The sequence below is a fragment of the Egretta garzetta genome, unplaced genomic scaffold, assembly GCF_000687185.1.
Source record: "Egretta garzetta isolate BGI_Z169 unplaced genomic scaffold, ASM68718v1 scaffold204, whole genome shotgun sequence".
Lineage (NCBI taxonomy): Eukaryota > Metazoa > Chordata > Aves > Pelecaniformes > Ardeidae > Egretta > Egretta garzetta.
In genome coordinates, this window is record NW_009259424.1 from 535,325 (window position 1) to 551,304 (window position 15,980).

The window sequence follows — 15,980 nt, forward strand, 5'->3', positions numbered from 1 at the left end:
CTTGAGGCCGGTGCCCCTCGTCCCATCGCCCCTTCCCTGGGAGCAGAGCCCGACCCCCCCGGCTCCCCCCTCCTCTCAGGCAGTTGTAGGCAGCGACGAGGGCTCCCCTCAGCCTCCTCTGCTCCAGGCTGAACCCCCCCAGCTCCCCCAGCCGCTCCCCAGCAGCCTGGGGCTCCAGACCCCTCCCCAGCTCCACTGCCCTTCTCTGGACACGCTCCAGCCCCCCCAGGTCCTTCGGGGAGGGAGGGGCCCAACCCTGACCCCAGCATTTGAGGGGCGTAAGTGCGGAGGTGCTGCTTGGGTGCTGGGGTTTTTGGTTAAGCAAAGCAGAACCCCAGGGCTCTACAGCAGCACAATTCAGCCACGCCAGCGCATCGCCCTTTCATGAGAACACCCAGGCAATCGCACGTGCAGAGAGGGTCCCATCCTGCAAATAACACGGTGCAAGTGCGGCAGGGAGCAGGCGTATCGCACTGGCTGCGTTTTCTGCCTACACCGACGTTTACCCACGTCCCGCTGCCACGAGAGTGGGTCAGCGTTGGGTTTTAACACAGCCTTCATGAACTGCAAGCACCATTCATGCCTACGAGATGAAATAAGCCCTTTCAAACTCGCAGCGCTGCACTCCTGTCCCACAAAGGACTATTTTCCTCCGGGGGGAAAAAAAAAAAGAGAAAAAAAAAAAAAAAAAGAAAAAAAAAAAAAAAAAACCAGAAAAAAAAAAAGTCTCATTCAAAGTGGCAGACAACTGTCACGGGGTTGGCTGTTGCATCCTGGCCCCGAGCAGAGACAGACGGCATTGAAAAATCAGCGTCTGGTACGAGAGAAGATGAAGTGCGGCAGCATTTATTCGAATGTTATCTAGCAAAGAGACTGTGGAAAACCTCCGAGCTGCATATATAAAACCCTTTAAGTGGCCGGCCGGCCATGATTTTGTTAGGTATGTACAATAAACCAGTGGCTGCTACCAAAACCTCTTTTATAAAGCCTAAAAAAAATATTCCTGGATAATTCTATTATCAAACATGCCCTTGCTTTTGCATGCGGTGCTGAACTCTGCTTCTGGCAACCAAATAATCCAGCCTGGGGCCCTGCCAGCGACATCACCTCTTACATGTCTGACAATAATACATCAGGCAATGTCCTAGAGCGTTCAGCTTCTAAAATATCTTCAAATTTTCAGACAAATTTTTAAATACCCCTTACCAATGGCGCACAGGCTGGAAATCGCATCGCGTGTCGTGTAAGCGCTGGGAATCGGAGTCTACCCCACGTTCTTCGTGTCTCACGGGCATCGTTCGCATCCAAACACGTTCCCGTCACTTGCGCGTTTTCCTTGTTTGTGCATTTAACTAAATTAGTACTTTGGGCTTGACTTCCCTAACGCCTTAACCCTGTTGTTCGTGCTCTGATATCTGCAAGTAAAAATTTCAGGACACGACCGGCTGGATGAGGAAGCTGATGAAAAGGAGTGTCCATTTGCCTGCTGGTTTTGCTCTGAACCGAGCCAATGCGTCAAAACAGGTTTCTGTTACAAAACCGCATGAAAAGAATCAAATAATGCTTTTCTTTGCCTGAATCCCAGGCTTTGCCTAGACGATGAAACGGCAAGATTTCTGGACCCCATTAGTATAGATTAGCAGCAAATGGTGGTTTAGAGCAAGATGTTACGAATTGCCCGTGGCGCTGAGGGTCCTTCTGGGCTGTGCTCTCTTCGCCTCAGCCCGATGCAGCACAGAGCTGCAGTTTTACACCCGAAGAGCGTGGCATCTCTGCCAGCATCGAGGCGGACCACGCGTCACAGCAATCTGCTCCCAAGGCCACCCGATGGCTCAGCCAGCGGGGGTTTTGTTCACGTTAAGGATCAGCAACTTCCACATTTCCTCCCTCACCTTCAGGGCTACCGGGGTTGTTGCAAGTGTGTGCAGGGCACGGTAGATCCTACAAACGGTCTTCAAAAGCCAAGATCTGCAGGGCACTTGACCCAGGGCTTCAGGAGATCTGCAGGGAAGGGAAGCAAACCCGCAGGTAACCTGGCACTGGGGAGCACCAGGAAGAATCATAGAACCATAGAATGTTTTGGGTGGGAAGGGACCCCTAGAGGTCATCTAGTCCAACCCCCCTGCAGGAGCAGGGACACCGCTAACTAGATCAGGTTGCTCAGAGCCCCGTCCAACCTGGCCTTGAATGCTTCCAGGGATGGGGCCTCCACTACCTCTCTGGGCAACCTGTTCCAGTGTTTCACCACCCTCATTGTAAAGAATTTCTTCCTTAGATCTAGTCTAAACCTACCCTGTTTTAGTTTAAAACCATTACCCCTTGTCCTGTCACAGCTGGCCCTACTAAAAAGATTTTCCCCATCTTTCCTATAGGCCCCCTTTAGGTACCGAAAGGCCGCAATCAGGTCTCCCCGCAGCCTTCTCTTCTCCAGGCTGAACAAGCCCAACTCCCTCAGCCTGTCCTCATAGGAGAGGTGCTCCAGCCCTCGGATCATTTTTGTGGCCCCTAAGCTTTTCAGAGCTAGCAGCAGCATTTCTGCTGCTTTCTTCCAGCCCGGCTGATAAAGCTGCAGTCTGGCTGCACGTTTTCGCCACCCAAGGTGGATGCTCATGGTCCTCGCGCCCTCTCTCAGAGCTGTTCCCTGGACAAAGGTCCTTTCCTCCCAGAGCAGAGTCCAATGTGCAATAGTTAAAGCCTCTACTGCCCGTGTTACCTTGTATTATTTCTCCAAAAGACAAAATGGACCTTATTCACCCTTCCAGACCCACACCTTTTGTTTGCATCTCTCACCCTTTGCTGAGGCCTGGGATCAGTGACTCAGCACGGCAACGTTTGGCCTAGAACAGTCCTGCCCATAATAAAAACAGCAGTGAAACCAGCCAAAATCAACCCCCCTGCTCTCAAATAGTCCCTTTCCCCTGGCATGACTCCGAAAATCATTGGAGAGGCAGGGTTTGCCTGGCATCCCTGGCAAGCGCGACCTTCCTGAGGAATTCGGAGCCCGCCTTTGTAAAAAAAAAATCCCTCCAGTTGTTAAGTCAAAAGGCCAATAGCACGCGCTACGTCGCTGGCAGGGCTCCAGGACGATAACCTCGCCAATGCACAACCAGCAAACGAACAAAAAGGTGTGGGTGTCTATAAACAAAAGCAAGGTCCCTGCTTGACTGGGATGATGAAATGTTGACCAAAGGGTGGCTGCTCTCTGATTATCACCGGAGTAACAGGTCAGGGACCAGGGTGGATGGTTCAGAAGGCGGCAATGGTGCTTCCTAGGAAACGCGGGCGCCCTGACCGTCTTCAAATTCAAAGTCAAATTCATCTTCAAAGAGAGAGGTTTTGGGTTCACTGTTGAGACGTCAAACAGTTGAGGCTGTTGAGACGTCAAACAGCACAGTTCTTTTTCTAGGCGTTTGCTTATGTTCTGCGTTCCGTAACAAAGACTAATAAAAGCACTTTAGCTCCGTTCTCAGCTGAACATATGGAGGTTTTCACTCATACTGTCCTGGGAATTTGAAGAGATTTGAGCAAGCCAAAGGAAGAAAAAAAAAAAAACCAAACAAATCTGGAAAACACTATTAGGTGTTGAATTCATATTGCAAACCATGAAAAGCCCTCCTGGACAGCATACCGAAAGCAGAAGATTCATAAGCTGTTTAATGAGGTGTCAGTGGAAGACTTTCAAGAAGAGCCTGGAAAAGCTTTGCAGTGCACGTGAGAAGATATGTACAAGCGTATTTTTGCAGTTTCTGGGTAAGGCAGCAAGCGGGATTACACGCAGGTCAGTCCATCGTGAGGAGGAGGAGGAGATACTGCATGTAGTACGACAAGTATTCATTTCTAAAAAACTTGGGTAATACCACATCTCAGAGAAGACCTGCTCTAAAGAGTTGGGGTGCTTAGTTGACGGGTGAACTGAAGGCTGGCTCCAGAAATTAATGAAGCAAGGGAAGAGTCCAGGCGGAGCTGGTGGAAAGGATCCTGAACCGATAAATACTGCCCTGCTACAGGAGAGCCTGGCACAGCTGCAGCCCCAGCAGCTACGGCAGCTGGAAAACCGCGGCCATCCCAGTGCTGCACGCACCGGGGGAAGTTTCTCCTTTATGTTACTCGTCAGGAGCTTTCTGAATCCTGAAGACAGGTTTTAACATTGGAAAATGGGGCTTTAATACCTGAAATGCTAACTTTAGCTTCCAGCAGAGCAGGCATGAGCCGGTGCCGAGTAATCTTTGAAACCTCAGCCTCAACGTGTTGCTTATGTCTGTGCCACTTACTGCAAAGCTGGGAGCGAGCACGAGCACCGTGCTCTGAGCAGAGATGGGAGTCAGGGGTTCTCCTTTCCCTCGAGGACCGGAGGCTCCTCCTCGCATGCGTGAGGCCAATAATTTTCTGCAGCCCATGCTGGGAAAGGGGATGCAGCAATCCGAAGGGGGAACGCCCCTCGTTCAGCCCCTCAGCATCACAGAGCGTGGAGGCTGGGAACTGAGGCTCCTCTGGATGTTTCCATGCTAGTGAGTAGCCAGAGAAGGATTTCTGGAGCTCTGGATGAGACCTGGGGTGCCAGCTTCCCCCTGAAGCCTTATTAGAAGTCCCCGGTTCAGGTCTGGCCTCCACCAAACGCCTCTCTCCTGGCATTATTCACCAGCGACCCTTCAAGAACCAACAGGACTCGTTGCCGTAATTTAAATAAATTAAACCTACCCAATATGGCCGGTCGAGTCGTATTATAGAGGGCAGTCACCATTAAGTAAAACGTATTAAAAATGCAGTTAAACCTCCAAATAGTTGCAGAGATCAAGACCACCTTGCTAAAATTGCATTTGAGTGTATTTTGTTTCTTTCTTGCAACGAGAGCTCACGTGAAGCCAGGAGGGCCCTGGAAACGCACGGATTGCAGGGCTTTTAAAGCCAGCAAAGTAGCGACCCTCGCATTTAAGCCTGTAAACCCTGATATAGCAGCATGGCCTTTTCAGAGATTATTTCAAAACAAGCGGAGAGGGGGGGGGGAAAAAAAAGTTTCAAGTACCACTTTGCTGTGTTTCACTTGATGTCAAATTGGTTGTTTAGTTTTTGCCTGCAAGAGACTCCACCTCCTTTCAAAGTCTCCTTAAACCCTGTAGAGAATTTATCCCAGTACGGCTCCTGCCTCGCACTTAAGAAGTTACGCAGGCAAAGAAAACCAAATACCCTCAGTCCCGCTGCAGAGGATTCAGATGCCTGGTGCCCTGGAAAACCGCTGCCCTGAAAAAGAAGGATTTCCACTTGGACCAAAGCGTTTTCTGGCTTGATACTTCCATTTGTATTTTCTCGGCCTTAAAAAATAATCTAAAGGAAGACGTCGCCTGTCACTGACTTGGAAGACACCTTCCTCCTGCCCTTTTTATTTTTTTTTTTCTTCCTTTTCTTCTTTCTTTTATAGAAGAAAAAGGACCTTAAGGGGGAGAGTCGTCCTTTAGTTTTTGCTCTTTGAGCGTAGGCTAAAATGCCAGGCAAGGAGGAGGCCCTCCGTGGCGCCCATCTCCTCCTGGAACTGCATTGCATCACTTGGAAAACAGGACGAGAGGACACGAGTCCTCTCATCCCGATGTCTTTTTAACGGCGCTTAGTCATATGCATGGGGATTCATAACACCAGCCTCTACTGCAAGAAAATGAGCAGATGCCAGAAGATTTTATTTTACACTTAGCTGAAGAAAAAAAACCATGAGCACATTTTCTGTTTTAAACGCCAGCGACGTTTTGCGGGCTGACTCCCCCGAGGACAGTGGCAACGGAACGGGGGTAACCCAGTTTACCCAGCCGGGATGGCAAATTGCTTTGTGGGCTATCACCTATTCCTTCATCGTTATCACATCCATCGTTGGCAACGTCATCATCATCTGGATTATTCTTGCGCACAGGAGAATGAGGACGGCTACCAATTACTTTATCGTTAATTTGGCTCTTTCGGATTTGCTGATGTCAGCTTTCAATACCATCTTCAATTTTATCTACGCCAGTCACAACGTCTGGTATTTTGGCAAGGAATTCTGCAGGTTTCAGAACTGGTTCCCCGTCACCGCAATGTTTGTGAGCATTTACTCCATGACAGCCGTGGCTGCAGAGAGGTAAGAGGCGAACAGAGGAGAAAAGGTCTGAAAAAATTCGCTGTAAGTTGTAAAAAATTTTTGCGATATTTTGTGCAGTTGGCCCCCACCTACCGTGTCAGGTGCCTTATCAGCAAAGTGGGAGGAGTGCCAGGCAAACAGACTGCGGGGTTAGGTGCTAATCGTGCCACGAAAGGAAGGCTTTTCTGTCTTATCCCCAGTCTGAATCACACCCCAATGTGTAACAAGTGGAAGTGGCCAGTATTTTATCGTTCCCGTCCTACCCATCATAAACTGTTACCCTGTCGTCCTGCAAACTCATTTTTCTTTTTTTTTTAAACCACGAGGAGGACCCCTTATTTGGACGGAGCTGGGAGCGATAGAAATACGGTGCAGGATGCTGAAAGCATCAGCAGCTGTAATCCTGCTTGGGAGTCCAGCAAACCACCAGAAATAATGGGAATGGGATCAGAAATGGCAGAGTCCGCTCCAGTAGTTCATAAGAATGAGTTATTCCGAGAGGGAGGAAAGTAATTACAGTCATTTTGTTTGACTTCTGAGGTAATTTGCTATTTTCATAATACTCTCTTAATCTGCCAACTCTCTTTTACTCACGCTTAAATTTGTGGAGTCTGGATGTGTTTACAGCTCGCTGTTAAGTAGCGTGACGCTGTTTTTTCTTTTTACTAGAAAGTGGCCAAAAGTCCATGGGAATTTCCTCTCTTAATGGCAATGGCATGTAAAAGAAGTAGAGGAGGCTCTCCGCCCTCCTTCCCTCCATCCTCCCCATCTTCCCTCTGGTTCTTCCACTCTCTGCCTGCTGCTGGGAACGTTGGTATCTGTTCCATCCTATGTCCCTGCCGTGACGCCACGGTGAAGGTCTTCCCCCAGGCAGCCAGACCCGGCACCCAGAAATACCTGGCGGTCCTTTATCAAGCCCTCCCGTTGCCTTTGCTGTTTCCTTCAGGTTTCCTCCCGTTCCTCATCAAGCGCGCGTATCCATGAAGGGCCCTTCCAGCTCCCTCAGGAGCAGAGCCAGCGTCCCTCTGGAGCCACCCAAAAAAGCATTGCTCCCTGAGTCATTGGGGCCGCTTTCGTAATTCCCAGCCCCAGCTCACGGCTCGTTTCACCCTGGCACACCCAGTGTCAGGAGGCAAATCGATAGACAAATCAAACCAGACAAAAAAAACCCCAAAAAATAGGAGAAAGAAGGCTTTGGCCCCACTGAAACCCACATGGGAGCTGGGGATAGGGCCCGGATCGACATGCCGCTGCCACAGAACGGGGGCACCGTCCCCTGGGGGGGGCTGGAAGGACCGCTGATAGGCGCAGGATTGAGCGATGTGTCGATCAGCCTGCAGTTGTCCAGATGAAAGCAAATCCCTATTTAGAAGCAACAGCAGCTCAGTTTTAGACTCGAACACCCTTTTGCTGTTCCTGGCTTTAAATCAAGGGTTGTCGGTATCTGCTGTTTTATACATGTGTTGGTAACTGCTATTTTATACACGTGGTCTGCCATGTAATACTATTTTTTAAATATTTTTTTTTCTTTTTAAATCCATTTCAGCCTGTCCTCATGTCTCCCCTCCTCTCATTCCTTGGGGACTTGTGGTGAAAGTACCTATACAGCCAAGATCTCTTCAGTTACGTGGCACGGATCAGAAAGAAAACTTGGCATCTCGCTGCAAACCATATTTAGCTATTCTTTGCTTAGCCTTAAAATAGATCCTGACACTGTCTCCTGGAAACTCGCGGCTTCCATTTATTGTTATGAGAACTTGCATCCAGCTTGGGCCCCGTTGTTTAACTTCGCTAAAACAATGTCTTTTGAAGCGGTTTGTTGTAAGGAAGGAGGCTAAGAGGTGACAGCCCTATACGTCATCTTTGTCTGCCCTGGAACAGGCCCTGGCCGTATCGCTCACCGTTGCATTTAGGATCCCTCTCTCTCCCCGTTTCAGGCTGCTCCGTGTACCGGGGCAGTTGTTTCCACTGCACGCCTTCCGCAGCGCTCCAGGCAGAAATGTAATATATCAGATCAAGTTTCGTGTTCCAGTTAGCAAAGCCTCCTAGATCCTCTTCGGAAAGCGTGCAAAAGCGTCCGAAATTCAGCTTGTTTTGTTGCGTGGGACGAGGACCGGAGGAAGGGTGCCGGGAACGCAGTCCCAGCATCCCAGGAGGGCACGGAGAGGGGGCACAGGCAAGCAGGGGGGTGGCACAGGCAGCCCTGCCACACAGCAAGAGCTGCCAGGAGATCTCAACAGACTTGGTACAAATCTCTCAACTTGCAGGAGCTTGCCCAAAAGCACGGCTCGCCTCGGGGGGTGCACCCCTGGCTGAGTGGGAAAGCCTCCACCCAGCAGCCCTGTAATAATTCCCGTATCTGCACGACACGGGCTGCTGCGTCAGGCGGCTTCGGCAGCACAGCGGGTGGCACCGTTTATAGCCAGGGCTTGCCATTCACCAAGATCGTGGAATTTGGGCACTTCTGTGGGCAAATATTCTGGAGAGTATTTGCCGCGCGATTCCTCCCTGCCCGGGTTTGAGCACCGTGCAATGCTGCTTTACCACGAGCTATAGAAAAGCGCGGTGACGTGAAAATTTTATAGCTAAATAAGGCTCTGCGGCTGCGCAGCTCTGGCTTACGTACTTGGCTGTGTGTCCGTGCGGCCGCCCTCTGTCCTGCAGCAGCAGCCGGGCAGAGCTCGGCTCCAACAGCCTGGCCAAGAGACAGCACAGAGTTTGTCAGATTTTCCCTACGAAAACCAGGAGGCGATTGGCATTTTCCACTCCATTTTGCCTGCGTAACACCCATGACAAAGCGTACAGAAAGCATGACAAGAAATGCGTAATTGATTATGTCCTCATTACGACACCATGCATTTCTACACGGGGAACTTAAAACCAGAGCACGCTCCGGGCTTGCACGTAATCCAATATTCAGATGTGCCATGAGGGCTCTGAGCAGGTGTGGGATGAAGGGGTCAGCCTTCCCCTTCCACCTCAGGCACAAGCGCTCCGGCATTTACCGGCAGAGGCAGATGGCACATGAGCTTTCCACGGCTAAAAATCAGCGGGGAAAAATTCAGGGTAAAGGATACTCAAGCCCCCAGTCTGCTGTTGGGATAATACGGGGTGTCAGAGGAGATGGACATAATTAGGGGGAAACAGTGGTTGGGTTTGGGGTTTTTTTTTGGTAGAGGAAGGAAAAAAGGGCACAGTATTAAGTAGCGTGTAACTCTGAACTAACATGAACAGTTCACAGCACAAAATATCAGACCGAACACATGAAGCTTTTGAAAAACAATTAAAAAAAGAAAAGAGGAAAAGAAAAGCAAAATTCAAAGTAAGGGGAATACTTGCAAAGACCATATGCAGAACTCAGAGATGACTGCTGCCTCCTCGCACCAGAAGCGTGAATCCGCATGGGTTTAATATATTCTGCCTTAAAACTTGCTATCATTCTCTTCAGAAAGGATTTAGCTCCTTTCAGCCCAGGACATACCAAAATGTCTCTATAAATAAAGCCCACTATACCATCCCAGTGAGTTTCCTACACTTGCCGTATTTGTTGTATAGTTTACCAATGCAACTGTAAAAGCATTACCTGTTTTTCCTGCAGGTACGTGGCAATAATTCACCCCTTCAAGCCCAGGCTCTCTGCCGGAAGCACCGGAGTCATCATAGGGATAATCTGGCTGGTGGCATTTGGGCTCGCCTTCCCCCAGTGCTTCTACGCCGAGGTCATGTTGTACAACGGAACGATGAAATGCGTCGTCGTCTGGCCTGATGACATCGGATCCAAGCACCAGCTCACGTAAGAGAAATGAGAAAACTTCAAATTTGTGCAAAAAGTTAACTAGGAAACCCATTTCATCTCCACACCGTTGGCCATGGGCAGTACTGGGAGAGAGGGCAAGGGGGGAAACCACGCAGCAGGGGAATCCGGGACTGGGGCAGCCCATCTAAGCTCAGCTTAAGCCAGCTATGGAAAAAGCTGCCAGGTGATGATGGCTCGGGTAAAGACCAGCGATGCAGCATCCTCCCCTGCTTTGAAAAGTGGTTGCAAGATCTAGAAACCCTAGGTACAGGGCTTGGTGGATTTAAGAGAAACCAGCGTGATGAAAAGTCTCTAAAGCAATAAATCCTGGTTCCAAAGATTTTGGATTTTCTCCCTCCTTCAGGGAGGATGGAACCAGGTATCTTCAATGCCAAGAAGCCACATAATTAGCTAAAAATTATGCTGCTCTTGGGGACATTGTGGGGGGGAAGAGAAGCATGTTTCAAAGATCCTAAGGTTTTATAAACTGGCTTATCTGGGTACACACCTGCACTGCCAAAAGCTCCTAACCTTCACAGCAATTTCCTCCTCCTTTAAAGCAAGATTGTTCAGACAGATGAAACAAGCCATACCCCGCATTTAGGGGTTCTGCTGTGATTAATCGTTATTCAAAGCACAAGACAGACAGAGCAGGTTGAGGAACTTACCAAGCGTAACATATTTACACAACGTAGTCATGGAAGACCCACAGAACAGGAACAAATCGATTTAGCAAAATGGAAACAATTCTTCAACCTGAAACCAAGTGCTGAACTCCCTGCAGCCACCCCTCGCTGTGAACGCTTTCGCCCAGCTCCATGCACCACGGACATTTTTCCCTTCTCGCTCTCCGTCCCTGGCAGACACCCGGGTGCCTCCTGCAGTTAGTTATTACCAAACTAACCGGTTTTCATACTAGCGCGTGCCAAGTTCCAGGAGCTTCGTATAAGTTTGGCTGAGTGGCAGCGTATTCAGCCACCATTGGCGGTCAGTTGTCCCCAGTCTCCAGAGTCATGGGAGAGTGAGAGTAGCATCAGGCTCATGTCATCACGTTGGGTTGACGTTCCTCCTGGGGTCACCACATTGGGTTGACGTTCCTCCTGGGGTCACCACATTGGATTGACGTTCCTTCCAGGGCTTCTTGGCTGGGACCCCATGGCACATTCTGGGGAACACAGTCTGCCAGTCGATAGAGAAGGAGGGATAGTAGGTAACCACTTTTATATACAAAGTCACCGATGGCTGTTTCATCCAGATGGAAAGCGTGAGGTTTATTTCTCCCACATCCACTGTTTGGGAAGGATCGAAACAGCGAGTTTCCCAGCACGCTCAATGAAATCTCTGTGGGCTGGAAAGGTTGGTCCCGAAGGCAGCAGGTAACGGGACAGGTTCTTTCTGGGATTCCCAGCGGCAGAGCAGCAGCTCCTGGACACAATAAATCCCTTCGTTCGCCAGCTCGCTCTCCCTGAGCAGCCTCAGATTTGCAGGTTTCAGTAGCTCTCCTAGAAAGGCAGTTGGAAGCGGCGCTCCCCAGAAACCATCCTGAGTGATGGATCTGTCGGGACAAATGCCTGCAATACAGACCAGGGAGAAAAAGCCTCGTGCAGCCATTCATGTGCTAGTCCAAATTCCAAGGAAAAGAAACACTAAGAAAGCCAAAGAAAAAAACAAGGAAATGGAGAGCCAGGTTCCTCTGTTGACTGTGGGTCCTCCAAATCCTTCTTAGTCGATTAAAACCAGCTTTCGAGATTTCTAGACTTCAGAACAAAGGAAAATCCTTTTCTGCAGGAAAAACATTTATAATTATGGCAGAAACAAGTCCAAAAAAACCCCCAGACAATGCACTACTGTCACCGCCAGTGCCTGAGAAATCTTGGATGTGAAGGGACTAAATTTATAGAATTTTAACCAAAATAAAGAACCTTAGCCAGAGAGGATTTTTTTTTTCTGGTGACAGGTTAACTTTGCAACAAAGTAGCAAAACTACGAGACTAAAAGTTTCTTTTTGCCGCATGCTCAAGCTTAGGCTCCCATCCTCTCCTCCTCCTCCCAGGATGGGAACTCTCAAAGGGCTTCCCATTTCCACTGCGCTCCAAGCTATCAGGCTTTCAGAAGAGGGACCGCTCTGAGGAGGCTTGGGAAGGGTGGAAAACAGGCAGGGATAAAGTTGCCACATTTCACAAACACAATATTTTTCTACGCGCAGCCACTGTTCCACTATTTGCAACCCCCCCCCAAGGAGCAACCACCACCGGCCGCCCCAACACCCATTCCGACGGCGCTCTGCAAAGCAGTTTTCCCTGCTCGCTAATGTGGCGAGCAACCCCAGAGCGTTGTCGTGCTGAGAAAAAAAAACATTTGCACCCAAGCCTTCTGCGGTCATTGCCAAGCAGCGTGTGCCAGAGCCCTCCTGCTTAATCCCAGTTTTTAGACTGTTTGTGTTAATTTGACAGCTGCTCTAACCAAGCGAGCAGGTTGTTCCCTCCCCATAAATGGTGGTTGCTTAAAATAACCCAACCCCAGCATGAGGGAAGCAGCAGAAGCTTGAGGGGTAACGTGGAAAGCTAGGACGGGCCGAGCTAAAACGCAGCCGAAGGAGATGCCAGCGCTTTCAGCTGGAGCAGTAACCAAGCAGCCTGTTGGTGATCTATAACTGCTCGGGTACTCACGAACAAAAACAGCCGGCGACACAAATACGGCAACGACAGCCGCTCACTTTCTGCATGCTATAACCAGGCAATCTTCCTCCCTCGTTACCCGCGGCGTCTTCCCTGCCAAGCTTGTGCACCCTGTTAGCAGCCAGCTACGTTCTGAAGTCCCCGATCCAGGTTTTTTTCACTGTTGCTGAATTAAGCTGCCGACACGATTGCATTCATCACGTTACTCCGTGGTTTTTCAAATAACCCTTTCCCATATCTGTGACTTAGAGGCTCATATTTTTACAGCCACAAGTCTTAGACGCGTCTCTTTCCTGACTGCTGCGGGGACAGCAAAGTTCAGGGCAAGCGGCCATAGACTGTAACCCTCTGATAAAAGATAAACAATATTACTCCCATCTCGAAAGAGCAGGGAATCCAGTCCAAGGACTAACCATCACAACACGAGAGAGAGGAGTTTTTGCTGTTTGCAGAAGTCCCTTTAATGGTGGCAAAATCTCTGCCCCCTTTGTAGGCAAAATCTCTGCTTCTTTATGCTCTGGGGTTGAAGTTAATGGGAGCCAGACACACGCATCCAAAAGACAATTTCTGAAAGAGTCCTTCAAGAGACATGCTGACTATGAAAACGTGCCTGTTCTTCTTTTGCAGGTATCACATTGCAGTGATCGTGTTGATTTATTTACTGCCTTTAATGGTGATGTTTGTTGCATACAGCATTATAGGAATTACTCTGTGGAGCAGTGCGGTTCCAGGCAACCACCTTAACAGAGTCCGCTACCAACACCAAGTTAATGCCAAAAAAAAGGTCAGAAGTGAAACTTAAAAATAATTACCTTCAGCACACCAGCCCTGCTGGCTCCAATTCCAAAACGGAGCTTGTGTTTGATACAAAATCTGGTGGGAATGGGCGTGAAAGGTTGACAAAGTATTTTGGGCCGGGGGTAAAGGGCCAGCAGGTACAAAAGTATAGCCAGCAAGTATGAAAAAAAATGGGGATCTACACTCACCAGCCAGCCTCCAAGGAAAAAAGGCTCATGTCAGTAGGCAGTGGGCCAGCTTCCAGCAGTCCTTAGAGAGTAAAGCCCGGTGTCCAGTAAATCTGCACATCACGGGATAAACCAGGCCCAGGAATAACATGCCAGTTTTGCTTTTCTAGTTTGTGAAGACCATGGTGGTAGTGGTGATCATTTTTGCTGTCTGCTGGCTGCCCTATCACATATACTTCATCCTGGGGAGCTTCAAGGAAGACATCTACGAGCAGAAGTACATTCAGCAGGTTTATCTCGCAATCTTTCTCCTTGCCATGAGTTCGACGATGTACAACCCCATCATATACTGCTGTCTTAACCAAAGGTGAGTAGCATGAGTGCGCAGAGAAAACCAAGATCTGGGTCTGAAAAAGCATAAATCTCTGGGTGTGAGAACAGCTGTGATTTTCAGCTGCAGTCCATAGGCCGCATAGACAAGTTAATTTACACTCTGCTAACAGTGGGAGATCAGCCACACTGCACAAATGAGATTTTAACTCAACCCTTAAGATTTTCTGCCTCCGAACAAAGCACAGGCAGCAAGCGTATGATCAGCACAGCCACATCCAAACCTTCTATTTCCAAGGAAGGCGGAGGGAATCTCTAATCCCTGCAATGCATCTGCTGACCTAAGCCTAATGGTTTAACCGCTTGCTCCTCCTGTGCCACCACCACCACCCCCCAAGCGCAGCCCTGAGCCCCCCGCGCAGGCGCTGGGCTCACCCCCATGGGGAGTAGGAGCATCCCATGGGTGACCTGCCCAGACTCCCGTCCAGGCACCCCGCCACCAGCCAGCAGCTGGGAGAGCACAACCCCATCATGCCAAGAGATGTCTCTCTTGCTCTGCGCTGAGAACGGGCTTGCTCTCGGGACGCTGGTGCGGCGGGACGCTGGGCCTGGGGAGCTGCTCTGGCCGCCCTGTGGGTCTCCGTGCCAATCCCTGCCTGCACGTCCCACCGCCAGACCTCTCCTTAACCCACATCTCTCTGCACCCGGGTGAGCTGTAAGGGTAAGAAACAGTTATCAGCGCACCTCCTCCAGCACCTCCAGTGCCGCTTCACTGGGATGCCACCAGCAAAGTGCCCAACTCCAGGGTGATGCTAGGAGGCTCCCTCCTTCAGAGCGTCTCTAAGATGGCAAAAGAAGGCAGTTTTGCAGCCCATTCAGCCAATCTGCATTTAACGTAAAATACCCAAACACATCCTCCTCCTCCTCCTCTCTCAGAAAGCAGACAGCTTCCTCATTTAATTATTCAGGCTTTTTAAAAGTTTTCAGTGGGTAAACACACATATTTTCCTCAGACTCTGCTTGTCACGAATGCTGTTACCAGTACGGTCAGCACCATCTGCTGAGCACATCAAACATCCAGCCGATCTTACATATTTACTTAAAATATAAGGAAATCTTGCTCTTCCCTCCATGCTTTTATACATTTAGCTCTTTGCCTCGCTCCTTTGATTTCAATAGAAATTTTTTATTTCCATGGCCATTCAGAGGTAGAACCAAGCCATGCATGTGTTCTTTCTCTGTGCGGCCAAAAAGATCATTTCACCGTTTAATTTCTTCTCTTATGTTTACAGGTTTCGTTCTGGCTTCAAATTAGCCTTCCGGTGGTGCCCATGCATAAAAGCAACTGAGAAAGATAAACTTAAACTTAGGTCCCCATCTCTGCAACAGACAACCCGCAGGAAGTCAAGAACAACAAGCTTCAACACCGAAAGCCAACTGAATGAGAAAGAGAAGACATCCTTCACCCCCACCCAGCTAACGCTTTGATTTTCTCCTCCCGGTTCCGGCTCTGTCCTAATAGACCCTTCCAAGGCAGCAGATTTGTAGAAGCCTGAGGCAGGTCTTTTTTTTCTGGAGCAAATGTTTCCTATGGGACTTTTTCAGATGCCATCAGCATTGAAAGCAGACTGCTGATAATACTTACATCCATGTAGGTCCAAATATCACCCAGCTATGGATGCAAGTTTGGCCCCCCCTTACACCAACAACTCCAATACAGAACAGAGGGATTTTGACCGTGAGGTGAAAAAAGCAGCACAGCAGACCCGAGGCAGTGCCAATCAGTAGAATAGCAATTATTTTTTTCTGGATAGCAATCTCCTGCTTTCTCTTCCACCAAGACACTTAAATCTGGAAAAGAGGCGATGGAGCAGAAAGGCTGGGGTGCATCTGGCACAGTTCGGATGGGCCCTCGGGGCCATGTGGGCAGGTAAGCCCCATGGCTTAGCAGCCCCAAGGCACACAAGACGGTGGAGCAAAGCTCATTTACAACAAGTAAAGTACTGACACATCCAGACTGAGAAGCCAGCCCTGAAAATTTTCTGAATTCTGGGATTTTCATGCCTGCAGTTTCACCAACACCAATTCTCATCAGTTAAGAAGCGAGA

At 49.3% G+C, this 15,980-nt stretch overlaps 2 protein-coding genes across 2 annotated transcripts in view; one reads left to right on the top strand and one right to left on the bottom strand.

Moving 5' to 3' along the window:
* Window positions 1-1,295, bottom strand: part of TSPAN15 (tetraspanin 15) — a 19,695-nt gene extending 18,400 nt beyond the window's left edge. Inside the window, exon 1 of the mRNA XM_009636964.1 lies at window positions 1,207-1,295. Within this exon, the coding sequence (XP_009635259.1) occupies window positions 1,207-1,295 (89 nt within the window). The remainder of the gene's footprint in view (window positions 1-1,206) is intronic.
* Window positions 1,296-3,721: 2,426 nt separating this feature from the next.
* TACR2 (tachykinin receptor 2) lies at window positions 3,722-15,360 on the top strand. The gene is given in 7 exon segments (XM_009636965.2): window positions 3,722-3,750; window positions 5,553-5,691; window positions 5,694-6,103; window positions 9,702-9,896; window positions 13,205-13,361; window positions 13,713-13,909; window positions 15,165-15,360. Coding segments are annotated over 7 exon segments (1,323 nt in total).
* The last annotated feature ends 620 nt before the right edge of the window (window positions 15,361-15,980 follow it).